Below are 26,513 nucleotides of genomic sequence, written 5' to 3'. Positions count from 1 at the left end.
GCTTGGATTTGAAAAGAGAGAGAGAAGAAAAAGCCTCTTTTATTTTAAATCAGGGGTGTTAGCTGTTCAGTCTGGATGTTCTCATCTCCCAAGATTACTATTCGCAGGGTGTGTGTCAAGACTACTTTTCAGAAATCTCAGTAACAATTCAGATGCGATCGATAAGGAGTGACAGTTTATTCTAAGGCTTAGCACTGGCCAAGAAAAGAACGACTGAAGCATCAAGTTTAGAGGAATGAATTTGTTTTGTATTTGATTTTTCCATTAAATTTATCGCCACTTTAACTCTCCCTTTCCCCCCTTCTCCTTTTCACTCCTTCCCTCTAACTTTCCCCCTTTACTCTGTCACTCACATCGACAACAAGGCTGTAAACGGCTGTCAATTTCTCATCTGTGATTCCCATGTCTTCATTTTCATCCATTTTGATTGCTTCACACCCTATATCTATGATGCTCTTAGTGCTCATCGGTGACCTTGTGAGATGATGGGGAAAATTATAAAAATAAATTTTCAGTGGCAGACTGAGGCTGCCCTTTATAACACTTCATCATATCTGCTGCAGACGGAAAATAGTTGCGAAACATTTTCTTACAAAACGGCCTAATGCTGGTTTGGCACAAAATCATATGGTAAATCTATTACCACTTTGTCAAGAGAAACCACTTGAGGTTTCCCACAGTGTAACAGCAGGAAAAGTGGGAAATTGTAACCCTGAAAGTGCTGTCTGATTTCTCTTATTAAAGTGTTTTCCAAATCTTCTCCCTTCTTGGATTTAAGGGTCATTGAGAAAGCCAATCAAAGGGACAGGCCAGTCAGAAAGCCAGCAGCGTGAACAGGACAGGAACCAGCTGATGAAATTCATCCATACTTCTCACTTATGATGACATGATTGATTTTCCCTCAGAGTGCTCAAATGTAGGATTGTCTTCCTACCCCCATCTCCTCCTCCATCCCTCCTCAATCTGCCCACCCAGCCGCCACACCAGCAGCTAATGGATAAAGCCTCTGTCTGTCTCAGGCATGGCGGAGAGTTGACGAGTGGAAGAACAACTGCAACGAATGAAGGGTGAAATCTGAGAGTGCAATTTTCCGTCTGTCAATCTCCCTTCAAGAGAACAAGTTGACCACCAATCAGGGGAGTCGATTTGGGGCTGGCGGCTGATGGGAGCACTCTGAGTGACAGCATCATGTCACTACATTAACACGGCAATGAAAGACATAAAAAAGGAATTTTTTTGAAGATCCCGGCTAGTTATTTCATTTCTGGATGTGATTTGGAGGGTCAGGGTCACACTGTTCTTCCTTAAAAACTTAACAAACCAGCAGGTTAATGCATAACTTTTCACTCTATAATTCATGGTTCTGAAGTTTGGAGACTCCTATCATCCACTAGGTGCTTCAAAATACAACCAATTAAGCTTGACTTAATTATTAAAGGTAAGAAGTGAGGGAGGAATATGCCTTAAAAACTCTTGCTTGCAGTCAATTATGATAAAACTTTAATGAGGCTGGATAGAGAGCCATAAAAACTGATAGCCCCTCTGTCATGAATTATATATCCATATCGATTTTGTTTCTTTGCTATAAGAATTGCAGGTAATCGTATGTTACCACATGTAAAGTGCACTTCCCCAGCGAGGATAAATATTAACTATCAAATATATATGAGGTGTGTGTGCATTTATGACCAAGCTCATGTAGAAAATGAAGAGCAGGAATGTCGAAGCTAGGGCCATTGGGAATGGATGAAGGGTGCCACTTCTGACAGTAGGAGAGACCCTTAGCGGTGCTGCCTTGATATGTTACCTAGTTAGCGTCACAAAGAGAGGAATAAATAGTTCTTTATTATTTGTGGTTGCCATCATGTCTCTCCTAATAGACAGGCTATACTGAGTTTAAACCACATTATCCTCTGCGAGACCATCGCAATTACTCTTGAGAGCTGGGTCTGATGTGTGGATAAGGCAGGTCGCCCATGTCTTAATGAACACAAACAATGTGAAATGGAGGAAGAAGCAGTGGGGGGAAAGATAATGGCAGGGGAGGGCTTGTTTTAATAGAGACAGCACTAAGTTGTTTGCTATGATATATGCGAAGTCTGAGAATGTTGAAACCCCCAATGTTAGTTTGTTGTGATCTTTTTTTCTTGATCCTATTATCCAATCAATCCGGGCCCTTTTCTCTGCATAATGGCAACAAGAGTAGGCGGGAATCCTGTTTAGGGGATCTTTGTTTGTAGGCTTTCGTGTCTTGTCGTCAGTGTCACAGAATCCTTGCTTGCTGGACACTCGTGGAGGTTAAAGGGCACCAAACTGGATCACTGTGACACCCAGCGTGAGCGTTATCCCCAGCACAAATGGCTCAGAGCTGGATTAATTGATAAACTGCCGCTTCACTTCATTAGTCAGACAGACCGGGCTTAACGAACGAACATGGAGAGAGTGTCACTCTGAATATGTTAATCATGACCAGCCATTATGGGGCTCTTCCCTCTACCTCCTTGTCTCAGTCTGTGGTAAACTACAAATACCACAGACTCACTTCAAACTCTGTGTACGCCTCGTGTAAAGCAAGGCTATTTATTGGTGACAATGGGGAAAAAAAGTAAAATGAAAAAAAAAAAAAATGGAGACAGACAGACTCGAGAGTGGTCCTGGTGTTATTGAATATAAATATATAATAACTGTGTAAAAAATGCATCATTTGGCCTTTTCACAAAGGCAGTTGTAATATAGCGCTAGGTGAGCACTGTACTTGACGTACACACTGGAGGTGAGGGTGTCAGGGGAGAGCTCGCCAGAGAGTGAGGAGGTTTTATTGTTGCCCAGCCCTTCCGCTTAAGTGCACATGGCTGGGAGGAAGCCGGGACCTCCAGCTCTGACCTCTGCGCATGTATATTTAATAGGCCATCAGTTGGCCGGGGCAGCGCTCTGATCAGGATTCAGAGAGGGGCTTTGAACACCCCTGTGTATTCCTGAGCGTGCAGCCTCAAGCTGCTCTCCCCAGCTGTGTCAATCCGACAGCACTGTTACAGGCACCCAGACAAGGCGCTGGGCACTCCACTGCTACCGCCTAATGACTACAGAAAAAAAAAAGCAAAACAAACACAAAAACAAAAACATTTGGCATATGGAGCTCTGCTACCATCTAATGAGTGGTTTTAAAAGCTGAAATATAACACCAGCTGATATTATGCTGGGTGTGTGTGTGTGGGATGAGTTTGGATTACATCAGCTATGCTATACAATGCTATGTTCCCCTTAATAATAACAAAAAAGGCAATCTCACGGTGACTGCGCTCCACACGCTGGTAACGATTGAAGAAACAAGACGGCAAACAGAGAAGTGCCACTCGTGTCTCTTCTCTTCTAACAAGGTATCACTACTCTTTGAATCAAATCGGCTTTGTGTGCGTATGTGTGTGTAAGTGTATGACTGCCATAGTGCACGCATGTTTGTGTGTGTGAGGGCAGCTTAACGAGGGTGGTTCATTTGACAGGCAATTAGTTTGCGGAGCTGCTATTGACAGCCCCTGTGCTTGTGTTTGTTCAACAGCTCTGGGTGAGTTCCACGCTCCCTGGGCTACGTGACAAAGCACCTCCGACAGGGAGCTCCTGATCTCCACCGAGGCTCGGAGGCTCGCACTGTGAGGGGGGGAGTGGATATGTGACAGCCTAGCAGAGAGAAGAGAGGAGAGAGAAAGGGGGGAGCGATACAAAACCCACAAGGGTCTATTAGGGGCTTGTTGCAAGTTAATGTAGCTACAACACACTTTTTGTGTCGTATTTCAAAAGGCCTGAGCAATGATGTTGTCATTTGTTGTTTGATTGCAAGGATAGTAGAGGGTAATCTTAGGAGACGCGCTGGCTCTCACACTACATGCACACACATAAAAATGCAAAAGAGTGGAGACAAGGAGGTGGGGGAAAGCTGGAGGGAGATGGAGGAGAGGCAAAATATAACAAGATCCAAACACTCTTTTATCCTCGAAAATCCCATATTCTAATGCAAGGGCCCATCCCTCTTTTAGTTGCAACCGTTTCGTTTGTAGAGCCAAGCTCCAATCAATATCATTATTTTCACAGAGGATCGAAGTGCCTTCACCGAGTTAATGGGGGATTGAGGTGGTAAACGTTTACCCTCTCACTGTCAGCAGAGCAGTGGTCCATAGTGGGCCAAGATGACAGCACTGGCCCGACTGTGGACACACTGTGTGGAGATGTCCTGTGGGTAGACAGGCTGCATGGACTGTCAACCGCCTGCCATGCCCTAGATGGCCTAACATATCAGCCACTTGAGTTAGAACAGCAGCATGGGCTTTGACTTCTGCAAGAGCTAACAGAAACAAAACGTCTAGCGCTGGCAGTCACACTGCTGCTCTGCTTCATATTGTTATTGTTGATACAAGAGGAAACTGGAAATGAGACTCTGGGTTTTTTTTCCGTATTTTCCTTTTAACAAGATTATTCCATGTAATTCTGATGCAGTTAAGTACAATATTAAATAACACGATGCGTTAACATGTCTTTGACTACGGATCAGCTGCTCTGTCCGACTTTCGAGAAATTGAGACTAATCTGCAGCTGGCAACTGCAAAGCAAATTCTCTTGTATAGCAGCATATGCTAAATAGCTCTTCAAGCGCACAGATGCATTGCTGTAAAATACTTCTCGTGTCTGCGTATCTGCATCTCCCAGATGGGTCCCAAGCTGTGCCAAACTGCATCCCATCAACTGCTATGAACTATGGCATCACATGACCACAGGAGATATGTGGGGTCCTATTCTGTCTTGCCTTGGCACAACACGGTCAAACGATGCATCATCAGGAAGCCGCCACTTTGTCAAAATGGAGGTAAGTAGAGGAAGCAAGAGAAACTGAGCCGTTTCTGCTCAAAGTGTTGAAACATGCGCTCAATAAAAGGAGAGGAGAACGAGACTTAAGTCAGTTTTTTTTTTCTTTTTTCCTCCTATTTTGGAAAAAAGAATAATCAGCGGAGCACAAGTTGATCTAGGTTTGCATGAGGGTGTGACAGAGCAGTGAAAGATTTCATGGGACGTTGCCACATGATTCATTGAGTTATTGGTTTCCGCCCTGTTTTAATCGCTGGCGGTCCAGAGCCAAAAAATCTCAGAGGATTCCGGAGTGTTCTTTTCTCCACCATTCAGCAGAATGGAATTTGGTCTGCAAGTGCCTCACGTCATTCGAGGCGTCCTTCACAGTTTTGGGGGCCCTAATTCAAACCACATGGAGGCCAGCGTCCGGTTACGGACCTCTGGAAAAAAAAAAAAAAAAAAAAGACACATTCCTATTGGCTGCTTCAGGACGGGAAATGGGGTGTCTTGATGGAAAAAGATAACAAACACATCTAAGTAGGAGTCACAACATAGCCAAAGCGCGCACACACACACACGCACACACACACACACACACACACACACACACACACACACACATTAACATGCAAAAATATACATGCATATGCTCATACAAGGAGACATATACAAATATACATGCATATACACAAATATACACGCAGACTGTGAAACATACACTCATGGTCCTGCAAAAGCTGTTTGCTTGACATGATGGAAGAATGAGCAGCAGGCTCTGTAATATTGCTCCTATTCTTCATTGACAAGCATATATATTTTATGCTGTTCCCAACTGACTTTGCAGCGCTGAACTCCATTTATGAATTATCTGACATATTTCCTGCTATTTTTTTGACAGGAGTACTCAGAGGAAATTTCAAGGCACCTTTCTCCTGACAAGTAGAAATATCAATATTTGAATAAATTGCAGATTTGGATCTCCTCACATGGATGCTCTCCAGCAAGAGAAAAAGTGCATGTATGTGTGTGTGTGTGCGTACGGTTGCATGACTGTGTATTTGTGCATGTGTGTTTTTGCATGTGTGTGAGTGAAGGGAATGGGAAAGGGTTTGTTTCATTCTGTTACCACAGTCTTATCCCCCTGAGCCCGCAGGCAGAAATCTGTATGCAGCATTTCATTAGGAGAGAGCTCGACTGAGTGACATGTGAAGCACACCTTACCGTCGACCTGATGAAGTTTACTTCTCTCAAACGACAAAAAGCCACTTTGTAGACTAGCCCTTTTTTCCACAGAGGAAGAGAGGGGGTGATGGCAGTGCACCAATAAAAGAATCATGAATGTTGTTTCACAGAATGACAGGTCTATCTGTGCACAAATATTTCTCTTTGAGAAAAATGTAAGCTTCAGAGCTTTTTTTTCCCCCTCACCTTTTAAAGTAGATTTGACTTGATAGAACTGACACTGTTGGAAATATGATCACCTAAATTCTAAGCCTTGCAGAAAACAGCTGACAGGAGGAACAAAAGGGAGAACAGAAACAGATTGTTCTTATCTTACAGAAGTGGCAAGTTTTATGTGAGGAAAGGAGCATTTCACCCACTGAACTAAATAACTTACAAACAAATACACCGTTGTCCTACAACCTTGATAAATACACCATCTGCGCATCAGAGGTCAATGTCAAGCATCCATAACACTCAGTGCTGTCCTCTTAAAGCTGCTGGTGTTACGTATGAGAGACTTCTGCCTATCTGTCTCACTCTGTTTAGCTGCAGTAGCTGCCATGCTGTCTGCATGTCTGCCGCTGCCGCTGATAGATCACTCTCCTGCCCACCTCTTCAACCTGCCCCCCCATCCTCTTTGCACCCCACCATCATTTCAGGGAGGCTGAGAAATGACTTAGCCATGTGAGGTTACTCAGGTACCAAAAAGGCTGTGACCCCCGTGACCCCCAGAGGCGACCTTCCTGACCGGAACGCCATACTTTCTCCCTCTCCAACAGAAAACAAAAACAAATCTTATCGTGCACCTCCGCCAGCTCAAAGGGGGGAAAAAAAAAGAAAAAGCCCCTCTATCAATGTGCAGCTTTGACAATCATCTGTCCACATGACCTGTGATTTCACCGACAGGGTCTGCTTGACACTCGCAACAGAGAGGTGACGGCACGCAGGTTGTCCATCTCTCGCCTCGCCTGCCCTTATCTACTTTCCTCTCCATCTCTCTTGTCCCTTTGCCTTGTGTGCACAACTTAATAAGCAAGCAAGGGGTAGATTCCCATTATGGAAACCCTGGAAAATGGCCCGGACATTTTCCCCCATATCTGGGATCTCCATCTGGAGAGCGCACCCTCGCTCTTACTGCCCCCCTCGTCCAATCTCAGTGTGTGTTCTGGTGAGCCTATGCTGCCGAGATGGCTTTCACTCTCCACTGGCTACAATGAGATTGGCCCACCAGGTTGACTCTATTCGAATCGACAACCCATTTCAATAACGTAACAAAACAGAACAGAGCGGTGATTCTGAATAAAACATTTTTGAAGAGTGCCTGAGGGGGTCAAGATGGGATTTTAAATGATCTAAATTTGTAAGATTTCAGCACATTTCAGCTAAAACATTCATTTATCTCCTATAAAATGAAACTGTCTCATACTCAGTGATTTAATAATGGAGTGCAGTTTAGTTCGTTTCCCACTCGCTCCAAACTGTGTGTCTGTATAAGTGCTCCCACGTCAGGTAGGGCTGCTTCATAACTAAACTATGTAGTTAACAGACTAATAAAGATTACACTGAGGTCAGCAAGTCACTAATCCCTAGCATTATTAGTAAAAACACAACCCACAGCTTACACCATGCACCTCATCACATCTGAGTGCCTATGCACGTGCATAAGGTCCGAACATAATATGGTGTGACTTAAACCATACAATGAGAAGAGAAAATAAATATGCTAAGAGCAGCAGGGGTGGATCGGGCCAGGCCTCTGTGGACCTATGTCATCACTCCCTCTGGTCTCGGCTGCACTCCCCACCCGAGCGAAAGGCTCAGTGATTGCGGAGGCTCAGCTTCCCTCTAAGAAAGCAAACCGGAGCTGCAGTCCAAACAAGGCCGAGCCAGCAGTGAGGGAGCACAGCCACACCAGGCAGCTCGGGTTTAGCATCGCCTCCGACCTGGCTGGCCTCTGGGCTTGCATTAGTCCCCCAGCCCTGCCTCACTAGGACAAACAAACAACTGCCACTTACACAGTCAGGGACGAGCAGTGAGGCAGGGAGAGCTGGTGCCACCAGCGCTGTGCAGAGGGGAACTTGACCCAATTGGATTTGCTTTATCACCCCATATAATGACTCCCAGACTGGCCTGTTCCAATGGTCAAAAAATAAAAGATTACAAAAAAATATCTGCTTGCCTGCCATTCTGAGTTTGGCCCAAAATGGGCAGCTCCCCCAAAACAGATGGGGAGGCATCTCAAAAATGTTCTCTGCCTCTGGGGACATGTGGTTTTCCCCATCATTATATAACTGTAAACTCCTGGATGTCAGAGATTGGGGATAATAACTTTCAGATGTTGGCAGCCCAGGCCAACGCTGGGACCTGCTGGATGGGAACAGTTATTTGGCACAGGAGAGGAAGTCCGAAAGATTAGGACTAAGATGTGACAGAGAGGAAAGTGGATCTGGCTGGAGCTCAATGGGTCGTCTTGGGCTGCTCCAGCTTGTTCGGCATTGTACCGGGCCCTAATGACGATTGTGTAGTGTGGGAGGCAGGGACTCTGTGTATGTGGGGCGGGGGGTAGAAGAATGAGGAGATAAATTTATATCAAAACCACAGGAAATCATTTCATTGTGTTAACATGCTAAAATAAAGCTCAAGTGATCCACCACTTTTAACTTTCCCTTTCAATTCTCTTATAGATTTGATATGACAGTTTTAGCACTCCCAATTGTCGTGCAGATGCGCCTCTAATTCAGAAACAGACACACCTCTTTCAATAAATGAGTCCTTATAGAGGTGTCATCCTGTTAAACCATTTTTATTGGTTTGTATCACATGGCGGGAGAAGGATTATTGTTCACGGTTGCCAGTTGCTGGTGTGGTCAAGGTTTGGTCACCTAAATTCTTTGCCCCTCAAATGAAATGAAACATCTCCTCATATTTTTATGGATTCCAGCTGGTCGCTGCATGGTAAAAAGGAGCACAGTCCTGTTTCTCGTCTTTTTGAATTTTTTTCCACCCCCCCCCCCCCCCCCCCTTTGCTTTAAAATATCGATCGCAGTGCTGAACAAGCAGAGGAGTGTTTTTTATTGTAAATCAATACTGATCGATCTGCAGCCTGGGTGTTGAATATGGATCAATATCACACCAGGCTGTGGAGGAGATCTGATTTCAATTGGCAAGAGAAGCCCGCAGCAGGTTTCCATCAAGCGGTAATTCAAGACATGGGAACATAAGTCAGATGGATTGATATAGACTAGCCAGGACCTTTCTTGCCACTGAACCAGCACAAGGAAATTTCTGTCATATATCATTAACGCAGTTGGGGCAGGCAGTAAAAAAAAAAAAAAAAAAAAAAAAAAAAAAAGGGGGTAGCCGAGTACCTCAGTGACCCTCATTGAAGAGCTTTGGTCAAACATTGAATAAACGCTCCATTATTAACGTGCACGCTGTGCTTTTTAAGAAAAAAATGTATAAAGAATAAGAACGAAACCGAGTCTAACAGTAAAAGTTTAAGCTTGACTCTCTGTGCACACACACACACACACACACACACACAACACAATGCGGTCATGTAGTGAGGAACTTCTGGTACTGATTATGCAGAGGTCAGCCATAGATTCATACTGTAAGCTGTTATTAATTTACTGAACAAATGTCCAAGAGAAAACTGGTGAATGGTGAAATATTTTTGCTACACTTATCATATGGGTGATTTTTATTGTACCAGCACGTTTGTTTAATTTAACACAACAACGAGACATGTAAAATGATTTAACGCATGTATCGCTGAAGTGCATCGAGCGTGTGTGTGTATGTTAAAAAAGCTGGTCACCTGGTTCATTCATCACTTGTTTGTGATGCTTGAACAGGGGGGCACTGTTCCAAATGACAGCATTGTAAAACAATAAAAACAGAGCTATAGTTAGAAATAACTTGTCACTTTTAATAAATGACACTGGTTCAGGGCTCTTTCTCTGGGGCTTCTCCTCCGATACATCCCAGGCACCCCTGGGGCCAACAGAGCAGCCAGCAGACCAGCTCGTTTCCCCGAGGTAACTGATGACCCTATCCCTGAATTCCCCCCATCTTTGTCCTGTGACCTCACAACAGCAGGAGCAGGACCATGTCCGATGAAATCTTCAGACTGCTTCCCATCCTAATCTTGCCTGTGTCACACTACAAATTGCTACATTCAGAAAATGGAAATAGATTGAGGTGGAGGTGGAGGGAGGGATGGACAGAGGCAGAGAAAAAGGGAAGCAAGGGTGGGGGTGGGGGGTGGGGGGGAGTGTGCATCGACAACCAGTCCCATAAGAAAAATACTTGAGGAACGAACGACTCGGGAGATCCCAACATGGAATCACATCTCAGCGAACATATTGATCTGATTTACAAAACCTCCACTCTAATGCGAAACAAATGGCATGGGCGTGAACTGGTACTTAACCATAAAACCCCAGCATTACTCCGTCTCCGATGAAATACCACATATATCCCTCACCGGGGCCTAATGTGCTGTTTTACGGCCAGATACGACTGAGGTTGACCCAACAGTTTGTTTGACAATTAGGGGAAACCTAATAAGGATTGAATGGGAGTCAGAACATGCCAAAAGAAAGAAATTGGACCCTATTTAATAAGAAAAAAAAAAGGCACTCACACAAAAAAATATAAGTTTGAGTGATGTAAATGTGATTCACAAAATCAGGAGCTGTTTGACAAAGCTTTTGCAACTTTTCATTGTCACCTTAAGAAAACCAAACATCCTCAGAACAGCTACGGAGTTTAATTATAAAAGAGTGCTGCTAAATATTTGAGAAGGAGTGGCATGTTTAATTTACTTCAGATTTAATTTCAACAATGTAAGGTTTTCACTCCGGTGGCTTATTGCAACACTGTGTCAGGGAAATATGAATATAGTTTGTTTTCGTTCATAACATCAAAATAGATGACTTGCATTGCTCCACAGCTGGATCTAAATCACATGAGCACTGTTGTAAACCAAGTCAGTGAATGCAACAAGACAACAAACTTTAACAACATATAAAATACACACACACACACACACACACAAAAAGAACATCTCTGATAACCTTTTCTTCCTCCTCTTCAGTTTGTGTATGTGTGTGTGTGTGTGTGTGTGTGTGTGTGTGTGTGACTGTGTGTATACAAGGTCCAGTGTTGCTCTTGGCCCTGCATTCATCCCATCACCCCAGCTCTGGCCTTGTTTCTGTCAGCAGTGAACCAGGGGAGTAAAGAGTAGGAGGTGGGGGTGGTTGGGGGCGTGGGTGGGGGGGGGGAGCAAGAGAAGGAAAGGAAGAGAAGGAAAGAGGGAAAGAGTAGGGGGGGGGGGGGAAGGGTTGTCTCCATGGACAGATGGACTGCTCTTTCTCAACACATGTGGAACCATGTTTCGTCTTTCACTGCCGTCAAGCTGGAGCCGAATCCGTCGCTCTGTTGGCCCGCGCCACTCTCTCGTACTGCACACCTCTCTCTTTAGCACAGCACACACACACACACACACACACACACACTCAGAAGCGCACGCATACACACACAGCGCACAAACATCTTCGTCTTTCTCTCTGCACACATGTTAAAGTCATCACCCCTGCTCAGCGCTAGTAAAACACAACACCCCCGGCTTCTCTGCTGTTGTCAAGTCTTGCCATTAGCTGATGCCACTGGGGAATCCTACCCAAGTGAGGTGGGTGTCCCCCGGGAACATCAGGCACCACGTTACATTCAGCCGCCACTCATGTGAACCCAAACATGTGAGCATAATTTGGAAAATATCATTTATACTGTGCGTCTTTGTACGTGTCTTGACATTTACAAACTGCGATAAAACCGACATGAGGGAGGAGGGAATAGAAAACAGGGCGAGAATAATTTGAGGTAATGTTTTGCTTAGTGAACAGTATTACCCAATCCTGGATGTTGGAGCACTGGGAAGGAGGTTCTGGCTCTGGGGCTGCAGAGAGGGTCTGGGTTTCATTTTTCGGCAAGTGCAAGCCAAAGGAGAGCTGCCAAGTACAGCTTTCACTCTCAACACTTCCTGCTCTTCCTACTCTGGCTTGGAAGGAGACAGGCTTCACTCAGACATCACAGCGACTTAGGCGGGGTGGCCAGTTTATTCTCCCATTTCTCAATGGGCGTCAAAACTCACATCTGTCTCACGAATTATGCCAAACACCTCCATAAATGTAACACCAAGATGGATATACTAATAAGCCGCGAGTAATTAGGGGGTTGCAGGTGTTTGCATGCATGTGTAAATATAATAAGAGGGTATTTCCTATACAAGTTAACAGCTTTAAATGATTCCCTATAAAGTATATAAAGCTGCAGTGCTGGTACCGCAACTCAGTCGTGTAATATGACAAAAAAAAAAAAATATTCAAAGAAAGAAAGAAAAAAAACCTTGCTGCAATCAACTGGATCACAACAGTGACCCGACACACTGCATCAGTTTATTTAAAGATAGCAGGAGCACAGTGCCAGATTAACACTACCTACTGAGTGCCATCTTAATTGCCCCGCTGCAGATGCAGTGAAAACATGTCATTTAAGTACTTCATAAACAGACTTCTCTTTGCAGGTTATCAAGACAGCCGCTCAGTGGAAACACACCCCCTTTTCCAATGCTGATGTGCAATTAAAATGGTTTTAGAAATCCTCTTTGACAGTCCAGGGCTTAGCCAAAAATGTAAATGACATTAAAGGAGACAATGAATTTAATTTTGTTTAATGTCCCCTTTCGCTGATTCTCATTTACATCACATTTCCACATAAAGGGCTGACCTTATAAATACTGGCATTTGTTCAGCTTTTGGAGGTAATCACGGTTTTGCAAAAAACCAGATGGGAGCACGCAAATTTTCCGATTTGTTTCTTAGAAGGCCGAGGGAGCCGCGCGTGAGGCGTTCTAAGGCTGCAGTCTTTTGTTTTCTGGTAAACAACTTGACAACAAGTCAAGTGCACTCTGGGAAATGACCTCGTAGGTGTTCCGCAAATGAACGATAACGCAAAGTCATTTAGAAAATACAGGCTCGCTAATGAGGGACATAACAGAAAAGCTAAGCAAAATTTACATTAGGCCAAATTTTAATTGCATTAACACACGAACAGGTGCGGCGAGGCCTTTATAAATGAGCTAAATGAATAAAAGCCTCCCACAGCACAACCATGTGTGCTGACCAAAAGGAGATGAGGGGAAGGGGGGAAAGAAAAAAAAAAAAAAAACAGGGAAAAACAAGTCAATGTCATGAATTATTCAGTGGCTGGGCTGCACTCCAAAGGTCAGCGCTCTTTGACCTTTGTGACAGGAAGTGAAAGGGAGTGCCGTAGCCACAGGAATAAATGGAGTTGACATGTTTAGGTCTACTTCACAAACTGTTTGTGAATGGTGGCGTAAATTGAGTCAGGATGTTTAACTCCATGAACAAGCACTAACACCAGAATTCCCATACACTTTAATATCGCACGTCTGTCTGCGTCCAATCTGCTCTCATAAATTGTCCAATCATCCTAGAGTCAAATGTGACCCCTGAACCCCCAGCAGGCAGAATGAGTCCTTTTCCCTCCTCTTTCAGCAACATGTGCTGTCTTATTACAAAATCCATGTGTAAGCCAGAGCAATGTATCTAATCTTTCACACAAGAGAAGACAAAGTCAATATGCAGAAGAGTGAAGACAGATACCAGACCAGGAGAGTCATCGTAAATTGAATTATGTTTGGATATACACTCCGTGTACTGTAAATGGGAAAACCATCTAATCAGATATTGGGTACCTCATCACTATAACTCTAAAGACTCAAATTACTGACTAAATAAACCGACACCCCCACTTACTTTAAAGTGCCATTAACTTATAAAAGTGGCATCAGCAGCACTGCTGGATTTATGCAAACTGTTAAGCGATGCAGTCATAGCAACAATGCTGCAATCACTCTCCAGCTGAATTTATTGTTCCTTTTATCTGATCTGTACACCAACAAAAAAAAAAATTGCTTTTTTTTATATATATATATATATATTCAGATTTAACATTTGAAGAAAATAAAAAGTGAAATCACTTTACTGACATACCATAGACTTCTTTTTTTTTTTTCTTCCACGCTAAAATATGCACGTACTTTTTCAAAAGGACATTAAAAATTTGAGTCACAGCGCATATAAAATCAACGGAAATGCAACAAAACTAGGGCCTTTCTTCATCCAAAAATGAATATAAATAATGCAAGGGCATCAAATGTAAGTGCTGAAATATTTAAAGACCAAGCAGAGCTGAAACTTTGTGACAGCTGTTGGGTCTATATCTAACCAACTTTTTTTTTTTTTTAAAGAGAATCCTTCCTCTTCAGAAATCTGAGTGAAAATCTGTATCAAAACTCAGAGAGAAAATAGGGTAAACAGATGTCTGGCTTGACCGCAGGAAAATAGGACACATTTGGAATGATAAGTTTCCCAAACTCCGTTGGATATGCCAGATCCATGGGAACGCCAGTTAATGTCTCGCTAGATGCCAGCTAGCTGTGTGCGCTTTCCCCTCTTACCATCTGGGAAAATGTTACAGAGAACGAACGCCATCAATGATTCACTCCAAATCTGTTTCTTAAGGTTCGCCCATGCTACTGTTTCTCTCAGAAAATGTGGCGGCGCTAGCTGGTTTTTCATGCTGTAATTGTAGACAGATGAGACGTGCCTGATTCCACAATCAAACCTCTCCTCTAGGTTTATGTCACTCAGCTATGTTCTACTCAATTGGAAATAATCAGTTTCTGCCAGCAGCGACCACAGTACAGGTGCCTCTAATGATGTGCATGTGAAAATGACAGATGTAACAGAAATGGCTGTAAAACATGGAAGCTTTAACTAAACGCTTTAACCATATGGACCACGGGAAAAGGCAAGTAATTGCACTAAATAATCTTAAAGTAAGAAAGCCCACAGTGTGCTCTGGTCATGACCGTAACTCTTGCTAAACCCTGCAACCTTTCACAAGCACCCCTCTCCGCAAGCCTCCCCTCAGTCACTGGGAACCTGTGTGGGTCTGTTAGGGTGAGCTGACGGGCTCATAGTTACGACATGGAGACAATGGGAGGGTCTAATGAGGAACATATGCTTTTGTGTTTCAACAGAGCTGTTCATTGTGCAGGGAAAGGGATACTCTACTCCTATTCAGACTCGTCACAATGAAAATCCGAGCCCTCCCTGAGCCAGTTGAGCTTACAATATCCATCCGCTTCTTTTTCCCCCCTGTTCTTTTTTTTTTTTCCCACCCCTTCTTCTTGACTTTAACTCTACATGCATTCATTTTAGGTATTGTACTTAAGTTACATGTTTTGTCCTGCAGATTGAAGAACAATGCTGTGCGAAACTCTAAAGGGTAAAAAAAAAAAAAAAAAAAAAAAAAAAAAAAAAGGCAGCAGAGCAGCACAAAGCAAACATGAAAGCGGCGGAAATCCGGCGGAGTGGGCATCTCAAGTTATGCGTTCATATTTGCGGTATCATCCCATCATTAATAAATGCACCTCGCTAATAAATTTAGAACGTGTGTGTGTGTGTGGCAGCAGATACAGCTTCTCCACTCTGCACTGAGACTAGCATAAAAAATATAAACACTCACCCACAGATGCAGCATCAACAACATACACTAGATGTGCATGCATGTGTGTGTGGAGGTGTCTGTCTGTCTGCATTTGTGTCCTCATCTGAGTGTGTCTCTGCGTTTATCTACATGTGTGTCTGTGTGAGCTTGAGTTCAGACAGCAGTAGCTCTGGTAATCCATCCAGGCTCCCAGGGCAGCCAGCTCCTACTTCCTGATGCATGAGAAGCCGCTGGAGTGGAGTGGCAGCAACAACTGCTCAGCCCTATTTGATTACTAATAAGAGAGTTGTCCCCTCTGTCAGATACCAGGCATTCTCCGCTAAGCAAACAGTGATTCCGGCTAGTCAAACATTAGCATTGCTGCCTTTCCTACTACGTGGTGAGAGTTACATTGAGAACAGCGCTCAAACTACACCCCCTACCTCACCTCCATATCAACCCCAGGCACACACAAACACACACACACATGCATCTTCATCCACCTACCTAAATATATTCACACAGAGAAGAGCATATTTCTGCCTGTTGTGTGAAGAAAAACGTCAGGAAAAAAAAGCCCATTTATTGTCCCTCTTTAGAAAGCGAAGGTGATATAAATGCAACTCCCCTTAAGGTGAAGAACAAAACAGCAAACATAAAATGTTTATACCTCCCAAAACAAAACTTTTATGGCATCAAGCTCACGGCTAACTCGAGAAAAAGGAGACTGTCAGTGAAAAGAAGAATCAACAGTGGAAGCATCAGTGTCATAAACAAAGACAGGAAGCCAGCCAAATAAATGCAAAGTTGCCGGAGCTAATTAGGAGTATTCCCAGCGTGATCCGCTTGTGATTGAACCACCTGTGATTGAACAAACCCTATCCAGGTGGTGACCGCCCCTCAGAGCGCAGGTACCTGGGAACGACGCCCCTCAGCCACTCACACAGAATCACCCACAGTTCCCACACTGTGGGCTGTAAGATGCAAGTCAGCCCAAGCGGGCCGTCTGGTACACCGGGAGGGATCTAATTTGCTCACTAGCTCATCCATGTGCCTGTTCATCCACTCAGTCACTCATCCGTTTAGTCAGCGTGACACTCACTCATTCACTTACTCATTACCTGTTCACACACAAACACACACACACACTCACAGGACGCTGCACACAGCCTACCTGTCAATGATCACAGGGTCTGACGGAGTCTCGTTCCTGTTTCCACAGCTTTTCTTGTCACAGCATCGGCTGCGGAAACACAGAAAGGTGATTTTAAAGAGCAGAAATAGTTTCCTAAAAGCATTAAAAATATATTCATTTAGTGCATCTGAGTGGTTATGATGTTAAAGTGAGAGGGGGGAAAATGCCATGAGACTTTCTACACTCAATCTATCTAGTTCCATTGATGCTGATGGCTGATAAAAATGGTGAAAACAACATGTTGTGTTGTTTGGCTTAGTGTTGAAGGGGAGGGGTGTGGGGATTGGGCCAGGAGGCAGGGGAGTCACTTTTCACAGCTTCAGCTTTTGTTTACCTCTAATTGCCAAGCTGCTATTTCTGAGGGAGATGCAAGGTGCCACCCTCAACCAATATTTCTGCAGGGCATTTATCAATTATGGCCTCAAAAGCACTAATCTATCTTCCAGCACATGTTTCAACCATCTCCTCTCTAAGTCTATAGCTTGCTGCCTCTCACTTTCTTTGATTGGGACTTGAGTCACAACTGCAAAAATAAACAAACATATAATCTCAGCTTCCACTTGAAATGAAAACATAGAAACATATGTGAATAAGATTGATTTATGCCATATGGTGCAAAGAGAAAAACAAAGATTCAGTGCAAAGCTACTGTCAGTCAACAACTGAATATCTCTTATTTACAAGAAGCAATAATAAAGATGTTTATAGCTGAAAATATAAAAGAAATATGTCACTCAAAGGTAGTGTACTCCAAGCCAAGAAAAATAATAATAATAAAAAATTCTTCTTTTTATGTGTATATGTAGGAGTAGGCTGCAGTTCATGTGGGTATTTTATTCAGAGGCAAAATGCGCTTCCTCATGACAAATAAAAAAAGAAGAAGGAAAAAAAATTACCTCTACAGAACAACCATATTCAGCGTGTCACAAATAAGTGATGGATGCATGTATAAATTGAGCGTGAGTGATGAGTTTATGCATGAAAAAAGACAAATCATTCTCAGCTCTCATGCTGCTCTTGCTCTCAAGCAAGTAACTTGAACAATGCACCGGTGCAACAAAGCAGAGGTTAACCGACAGTATCCAAATTCAATGTTCACAAAGCTCATGCTGAGCTCAACAATAACAACAAAAGGCGTTTTTTCCTTTTAGTATCAATGACGCCGATGAATAGCAGCGCAATATGAGCAGTTGAGATTTATGTGGTTAAATGACACTAAAAGGCTTGCTGATCAGTGTTGACAGGGGGGATCAACCAAGAAATGACTGTGCTAAAAAAGAAAAAGAAAAAAAGCATGCAAGTATGAGAGCAGGCAGCATTTATGTGTAACTGAAAACACATTGTCTCTGACAGGCTTAAATACTGGCATGCAGCTCTTAAAATATTAAAATATTAAAAGAAAAGAAAAATGACTTCTGTGCTTTGTCACAGTCTGTTTATTATACATCCTAGTTTTCCCTCAGTAAAAAAAGACAGTCAGCTCATTTTCATTGTCATATTCATATCAAAGTTGAATCACATCCTATCAAAGTTGGACATGACAGCAGCTCTCTGTGTGTGTGTGTGTGTGTGTGTGTGTGTGTGTGTGTGTGTGTGTGTGGCTGCTGAAAGACCAGAGGACAGTTTGGATTGTTGCACCATATCATCAGTGTCGAAACTTATTGAAGTACAAGAAAAAAAATTAGATTTTTTTTTTGCCTTAATTTGCAAAATGGACAAAGCAAAAAAAAATATAAATAAATAATAATTTTTAAAAAATCAGTTAAATAAAAAAATATATATATACATGAAATAAAATATGCTTACCTGCACATAATTTCATGAGTGAGAAGAACTCTGCACATTTCTGGATTCTTGTCTTGACCCTCATAAACTATGGCCTTTGGAACAAAATGAGATGGAAATACAGTCATCTCCTAAATGCATGTTCATTCGTGTGCATGACAAACAAGTGGACTAATATAAATATTGCTTTTGCACTTGATAAAATAAATCAGAACATGAATACACATGATGCTAAGACATATTAGATGAGAGCAAAGGCTGAATCAGAAACATAGTTGAGACTTCTCAAAAAAATCCTATGATAAAAATAATAACAAATCATATGAACATCAATAAAATTCTGACATAATTACTAATTAAAAACTACAACCAGCAATATTAATAGATAAAACAATATTTAGAAAAAGCGGCAATTTAAAAAAAAATCAAAGACAAAATTTGCGATGTTGATAATTATAGGAATAATAATAAAAAACAGTATTTTCTTTTATTAATCTCGGTAAAATCCTGTATCTGTCACAGACAGACAGAGAGACAGAGTGATTTTCATAAGGAGAGATCCAATAGAAGTGTCATCAATATGCTTATAATCTGGGGATATTTGGGGGAAAGTGTTAATGGGCAATCTGTTGTTTATTTTGAGCCGCTAACAATGATCTTTCTGTGGATAAAAAGCGGTGTCTGGCGGTACGGTTGAGTAATTTTTGAGCATTGGCTGAAACAGATGGCGTGGAGCTATCAGTTCTGCCGCTCTTCTCTCCCTCCCTCGATCCCTCCCTCCTTCTTCCTTTTCTAAGGATAGACACTTTACTCCCTCGTACTGAACCGGCACCGAAATGCGAGCAAAGAACCACGTTACTGACTAAATATTCCATATTAGAAATATAATCAAAATAAATCCAACAAATTAGGGACATGATATTTTATGTTGCTGTTTTTAATTATCTGTTGCCACTAATAAATTTTAATAAATTCTATTATGAGATTTTTTTTTCTTATTCTTTTTTCTGGCACGCTTCAGGCCAATAGAGGGAAACGATTTTTGAAAAAAAAAAAGTGACATATCTGAACCAGGTCGCATCACTCTTCTTGCTTTTAACAGCTGTCCCATTTGACCTGGCGTTTTTATTTCTCACTATATATAATTTTCACATTTTTCTTTTCTTTTCTTTATATTCTGGGGACCGGGAGATTATCTATATTGGTTTGATTTATGTCGCTTTTTTTTTGCAGCTGTGGAAACAGAAATCCATAAATTGCTTGTTCTGCGTCATTGACTCGGATCATTCACACAGGAATGTTGTCTGTGACCAGTGGTCCAGGCTTCACGGCTCTATTCACGAGGCTCTACCTAAACCCTCTGTTTAATAACAAAACATGATGGATGGAACCAAAATTGAGGGTGTTTGTTTTAATTCCTCTCTTATTATAAGTTCACCAATCTTTGCGTTGGATAAGAGCTGCACTCAGGGCTAAAAGTCTCTCAAAGGTTTAGTGAAATGCATCTCTGCAAAGTTAGGATACATTTTAAAAATCTAATATTTCCTGCATTTAAAAATACATATATAAATATATATTAGATTATAAATATTTAGAACGTCACCTCTGACTCTTTGCAAGAAAAGTCAAATCAGATCATATGGAGCAGAGGTAGTGTTTAAATTTTAATGCTGGACAAACTGAGCCTACAAAAGAGCCCAACTCTGGCGGAGTAAAATTGACTTTAGAGTCTCGCAATATGATAGGGTCAAACGTAAACAGTGAAAATGGAAGCTGTCTCTTCTTATTACGCCTGTAATTTGATTTTATTTTGTGCCACAAACTGCATATTTTTGCAAGCAGGTTTAGGGCAGTGTGTGTATGTGTGTGTGCACCTCAGGGATGGCGATTTGCACGGCATGTTGAGATTTTTCACAAATGGATGTGTGCAAGGTTGCAGTATGCGTGGAAACAAGTGCAACAGCAGCTTACCTGCTTCGTCATAGAATCGATTAACCGTATGTAAAGATCCTGTTCTGTTCTGACGCCTGGGGAGAGAGGGGGGGGAAATGAGGACCACTTATGAATTATGAGGAATTAATTACAATTTAAATATTATGATAAAATTCAAAATCTGCCGGAAAAGTTTCAGAAAAAATATAGACTTCAGAGACTGATAAAAAAAAATAATATTAAATATATATAGTCTGCTCTATTATTATTATTATTATTATTATTATTAGTTTAACGCACAACCAAACTAATTTATATAGTTTCACGTGTTTGAATATTATTGATAGTTTCACTCACCGTTGCTGTACAATAACTGTAGTTTGTAATGTATCCCATTGTTAGTTTTTTCACTGGTTGGTTCCTGCAGAAAACAAGTTTGTGAAAGTCAGCATGAATAACAACAAGAGCCCATCACTCCCACATCTCTGTGTCCCGGTTCTAATATCATATGTAGACTTTTTCTATGCAAAAGAAAAAAGAACCGGCTTTAGTCGTTAAAACGACTCCCTGTCATCCGCAGATTGAGTTTAAAAAAAAAAAAAAAAATCAATATTACACGTGACTTCCCCTTAGTAACCTTTTGCCATTTCAGTGAACATAATTTCGATACATGTGCTGATTATGTGCAGGGTTGCATTTATTTTTTAATAATAATGCAGCGCTTACTTTTTCTTTCTCCACAAAATCCACAAAAGCTGTCCTTTCGATCTCCACGGGCTGACCCTGTCTGTCATACAGCGCCAGGACGAAATGGAAAAAATTGGATTTTCTGAGGTTGGAAGGGGGCTGCTTTTCATAATGTGCCCGTGCCAAGCCGACACCGCTGCGGGGAGAAAACAAGAGACCATCTCGGTTAAGCAGCGGACACCGGGGATACTAGATGATGGAGAAGCTGATGGAAACATTGGAGATGCAGAAGCACGCTTGAGTACGGGGGGGAAGATTTCTTGATTTGTCACAATAATGGCTAATCTGATGTAATGAAAGAAGGGAAAGCCGAAGGGGGGGCATTTATTGGGAGACCGTAATTGATACAGAGTATTCTGGGGATTGAGGGGTCGATATGATGAGGAGGGAATGCGTGAGAAAAATCAGATGCTTTTTTGGCATGCGTACCTTTGGGCGGCTGTGTTTGCATCCACCACCCCAGCTGTGTGCATCCAGGAGCGGACCGAGTTCAGTCCACCTAGCGGTTCCTCCTTCATCGTCGTCCCACCCCGCGGTATAGTTTCCTGAATCCCAAACATTTAGGATAATTTGCGTGGAAAAAAAAGAGCCTCCTGCGAAATTAAGGGGAAATAAACGTCCAAACGCGTTATCCTTCAGGGTTTGTGGTTTTTTTTTTATCACGGGATAAGTAGAGAGAGCCGACTCAGACTTGCGAGGGAAAACCCGGTCCACAGGTCTTGCTTCCCTCTTCAGTCCGTCCGATGTGAACAATTCTCAAAGTGCTGTACTTAGTTAGAGAGGTATCCACAGACTGGAAAAGTGAATTGTTCAAGAGACAAGATTTTTTTTTGTGTGTTGCTATTGTTCCTCTGTTTTTTTTTTTCTTTGCTTTTTTTCTTCTTCGTCTTCTTCTTCCTCGTCTTCTTCTTCGTTTTGTTTTTTTTTTTTTTTTTGTGCTATTCACAGAAAAATCGATGGCAGTTGTTTGTGTTTGCGGGTGATGCTGCTCTCAAAGTGCCCACATCCCTGAAGCACCGCATCCAAAACCTTCAGGACTTCTTGCCGAATAAAAAACCCACTCCTGAAAAAGGTGCTGCTGCTTCTCCACAAGACAAACACAGGCAAAAGGCTGATCACCAGTGGAGGTGTTCCTTGTACACAGGAGAGGTGGATAAGGGGCCCTTTCGCGTCGTGCAGGATGGATGGGAACATGCAAAACTAAGCCCTCTTTCCCCGAGGACTGAAATCTTTCCCGGGAGCCAAAACTCTAAACCCACGGGAGAGACGCTGTCAGAATATGACGCTGAAGGGGCGTGGTTTTGACCATATATGGAGCTCTGACGGTTCCTGTCAGGCAGTGGCGCTCCACCGTACGGGTACAGCCCTATAGTACTGCAGCCTGACAACACTCATTCGCTCCACTTTTCCTCTTGCTTAGGCCCTATTTGTGGTGAGTTTGACTTTTTTAATGATATGGAAAATTCAACCGGGTGTAACCATCACACATAATGAGGAGAAAAATAATAAAAGAAAATACATGATAATAACTCGATATCAGGATTCATTGCTTTTGTTTTTTTTTTTTAAATGGCCTAATGATCACAATTTCCGTTTTTAGTTTTATTGTACTGGATTAAAATGAATATATCTTGGTGTGTTTATTCGTTTAGATTTGCTTGCATTATTGCAAATTGATTTGATGGGATTTGTTCAATGATGAATGGAAAGCACCTCAGTAGCTAGGAGAATACAGGCCATAAATTATATTTTAGAAAAGGCAACTTTTTTTATTAAAACTGAGATTCCCTTTTTGTTCCCCAGTTTTGTACACTTTAACTTTGTTCGCTGCCGGTTATTTAATTGTAATTAATATATTATTATTTTAACGCTGCTTTTAAAGAATCACACGATTATGAATCTATTAATTGACATTAATTTTTCATTGAAAATTTTTAACAAGTAATAACCGACTTAAAACAGTTTTGCAGTGCATGGCAGAGAGAACGCTTTTAACTCATTGCGCAAAAAAAAAAAAGGAGAACAAAGTTTTAAAAATCTGTCACAAACAAGGCTTTTATATTGAGACAAACCACTTAGATCTCTTTACTCTCTTTTTGCGGGGTAAAAGAAATAGTGATTAAAAATAACTCAGGATGTTTCACAACATTAAACAAACTTAAGGAAATCCGTGTTCAGTGTCTTCCTTATTTCATGCACGTCTCGTACAATCGGTAATAATCAGAAACATCTTAATCATTATTTTTAAAGAGCCAACTGCTTCCATGTCCGACTCTGTCCGAGAGGGACAAGCAAGCAATCCGGTTCATTAGTGGTGAAAAGGGGGAGAGGATGGAGCGCGAGAGGGGAGGGTGCGAGGAAGAGAGATGTGTGCTATATCCTGAGCAATCTATCTAGCTGGTGCTGAGGGTTAATAGCTGCTGCCAAAGATAAGTGAATTATAAGCTGTTGCTTTCACCTCTACAAAATCTATTGCCAAATTGGTCAAACACAAAATGAAGGTGTACTTTCTTTGCTGGGTTATTTACCTTTTTTTAAAAAAAAAAAAAAAAAAAAAAAAAAAAAAAAAAAATATATATATATATATATATATATATATATATATATATATATATATATATATATATATATATATATATATATATATATATTATTCAAGAGAAATACAAGTTCAATTTGTGTTTAATTTGTGAAATGAAACAAAATTATTGTTGATATTTTCAAAAGAAGTCTATTAATTCAACTTTTCTCTTAAGCGCACGTTGTTAATATTTTTGCCTGCTCCTCTGAGATTGCAAATATCTTTTTTGCACAGAACCCAGTGTCCCTTTCTTGCACAGTTTCAAGTCGCTTATTATAACTTAACCCCTGATTACACGCACCAAGGCGATTTAAATCTGATTATCAAATTAGGAGACTTTGAGACAAATCCTCTTAGATCTGATACTGTTGACTGGAGAGGGAAAATGGATCTCCACACCCGTCACGTAGGTAACGATGCTGTCCTGAAAGGGAGTTTTAAACCGTATTTGACAACAAATGCAGCTGTCCCGCTATTTCAGAAGATATTAAAGGAAAATGAATGCAAATCTGTGTGCAGGAGCCATCTGGACGTGGAGAGAGGGAGTCAGCTGCTCCACACACTGAGGCGCGGAGCCTGAATCCGTCTCAGCTCATTCTGTGGGATCATCTGCGTGGAGGGCTTACACCGTGGAAAATGCGCTCTCCATCATTAGGTGAAATGTTAGCATCAAAATAAAAGAAGTGTTGATCCCCGTTTGTTTTAATGCTTGCATGCTTGGAAACTTTGCACTGCCGTGGATATTAAAGGATCTTTAACATTTTTCACATTTCTCATCCTCCCTACGCCCTCCCACTCCCACTCCCCCCGAAATTTCTTGTTTCTCAACAGCATGCAAGAGGTACGTGATGGGTGACAAGAGAGGGAAACAAGTGCAAACTATTACTGATCTCTTCCATCTTTGCGTTGAGCCAGACTGAATGCTGGTTTAAATGACCGGCTGATGACATGAAGGGGGGGGGGGGTTATCTCGCCCTTCTATTCAGTGACCACAATTAGTGAACCCCCAAAGATTTGAGCGTGAACACTGATATCAAACCAAACTCCTCATGGTTTCCAATAAAAATGTACAGGGGGTGACTTGGAAGACCTCCCGTCTCGCCGGGACGAGCCTCCTCTGTATTGAGGGTGACGTCTTCTTTTTTGTGTGAATTTACGGGGCGAGGCCCTCATGATCTCCTTAAATTTGCATGTAAATGGCGACATCAGCCTATGCGCGTGCCAGGGGCCAGCGGGCCTCCCAGATGTCAAGGCAAAGTCAATCAGCCGGCCGCTGCCCAGCTGTCCATCGATGCACTTTATTGGGACAACACTTTCATTATGCTCACCTGCATTGTTTCCTAATGGATTGATTGGCAAAAGGAGGGGGGGGAATCTTATTAGCACCCAACGAGTAAGCTCGCTCACGGCTTTATCACAGAGGTTGTCTTAAACTGATTTTTTTTTTCTTTTTTTTTCCGATTAAATATTAATCAAATCCGCCTACAGTTACGCATCATCCAGATTCCATATGGAACAAACAGTCAATCAGCCCTCTTATTGTTTACAGCAGGTGAAGGGAGGAAAAAGGACATAAAATGTTGCTTAAAATGCATTTATTAATTAATCCAGTCATTTGCGAATTTATTTACACATGAAGAGTAAATTACCGTAAGAATAAAATCATCTAAGACGAGATGCAGGGTCTTCTACAACTTTTTTCATTTTTCTCACGCTCTTAATATTTGGGTTTTTTTTTCCTCACAAAGAAACAATTGAACACCTAAAGCCATTTTTTTTCCTATTTAGAAAAACATTCTAAATCTCGTTTTTTGGGGGGGGCGGCGGGGGGGCTTCATTTGCAAACAGGACGCTCCAAACTAAAGCAGGCCTGATAAATGCACACCCCAAATTCGGTTTGGCATATTCAAATATCATATTAATATACAGTTTGCGCGTTATTTTTAATTATAGCGGTAAAACACAAATGGGCAAGAGCGATGAGATCAATCATCCGGGGCTATCCGTGTCAGGTTGTTATGGCTGATAGACGGACAGCGCCCCTCGTTGGTTACACTTGAGATCATTGTGTCGATATGAGGCAGCTGTGTTCTTAAGTGACAAGATGGTTAAATCTCAACGTATCAGATCTCTTTCCCGCAGCTCCACCAAATTAAATAAAAAAAGTAAAAGTTTTTAGGCAGGACAATGAAACAACATTATGCAGGCTACACACACACACACACACACACACACACATATATATATATATATATATGTGTGTGTGTGTGTGTAGCCTGCATAATGTTGTTTCATTGTCCTGCCTAAAAACTTTTACTTTTTTTATTTAATTTGGTGGAGCTGCGGGAAAGAGATCTGATACGTTGAGATATATATATATATATATATATATATATGTATATATATATATATATATATATATATATATATATATATATATATATATATATATATATATATAATATTTTATTATGTTATATTTATTATGTTATGTATATATGATTAAATAAAGGGTGCTGAGAATACTTTTTTTTTATTTTAAATGTGTAATTTGCCCCATACAATGCTCTATTATTACCCTTTTTTATTATTATTATTATTATTATTATTATTATTATTATTATTAAGCAA

The 26,513-nt window shown here is 41.6% G+C and overlaps 2 protein-coding genes across 9 annotated transcripts in view; one reads left to right on the top strand and one right to left on the bottom strand.

The window, feature by feature from the left end:
* The window catches only part of mgmt (O-6-methylguanine-DNA methyltransferase), a 68,158-nt gene extending 45,714 nt beyond the window's left edge, over positions 1-22,444 (bottom strand). For all 7 annotated transcript variants that reach the window (XM_079248448.1, XM_079248451.1, XM_079248449.1 and 4 more), the window contains exons 1-6: positions 21,731-22,444; positions 21,281-21,437; positions 20,912-20,975; positions 20,594-20,649; positions 18,644-18,717; positions 16,817-16,885 (exon numbers count right to left, since the gene is read on the bottom strand). In XM_079248448.1, coding sequence (XP_079104574.1) covers positions 16,817-16,885; positions 18,644-18,717; positions 20,594-20,649; positions 20,912-20,975; positions 21,281-21,437; positions 21,731-21,861 — 551 coding nt within the window. In that variant the 5' untranslated portion in view covers positions 21,862-22,444. The remainder of the gene's footprint in view (positions 1-16,816; positions 16,886-18,643; positions 18,718-20,593; positions 20,650-20,911; positions 20,976-21,280; positions 21,438-21,730) is intronic.
* The window catches only part of LOC306762216 (serine/threonine-protein phosphatase 2A 55 kDa regulatory subunit B delta isoform), a gene marked incomplete at its 3' end in the record, with an annotated part of 113,709 nt that overhangs the window by 72,977 nt on the left and 14,219 nt on the right, over positions 1-26,513 (top strand). The window lies entirely within an intron of this gene.

Source organism: Telmatherina bonti, assembly GCF_933228915.1.
Source record: "Telmatherina bonti genome assembly, chromosome: 11".
Taxonomy (NCBI): Eukaryota; Metazoa; Chordata; class Actinopteri; order Atheriniformes; family Telmatherinidae; genus Telmatherina; species Telmatherina bonti.
Note: the sequence above shows the minus strand (reverse complement) of the source record. Positions and strands in the feature narration are given on the sequence as shown.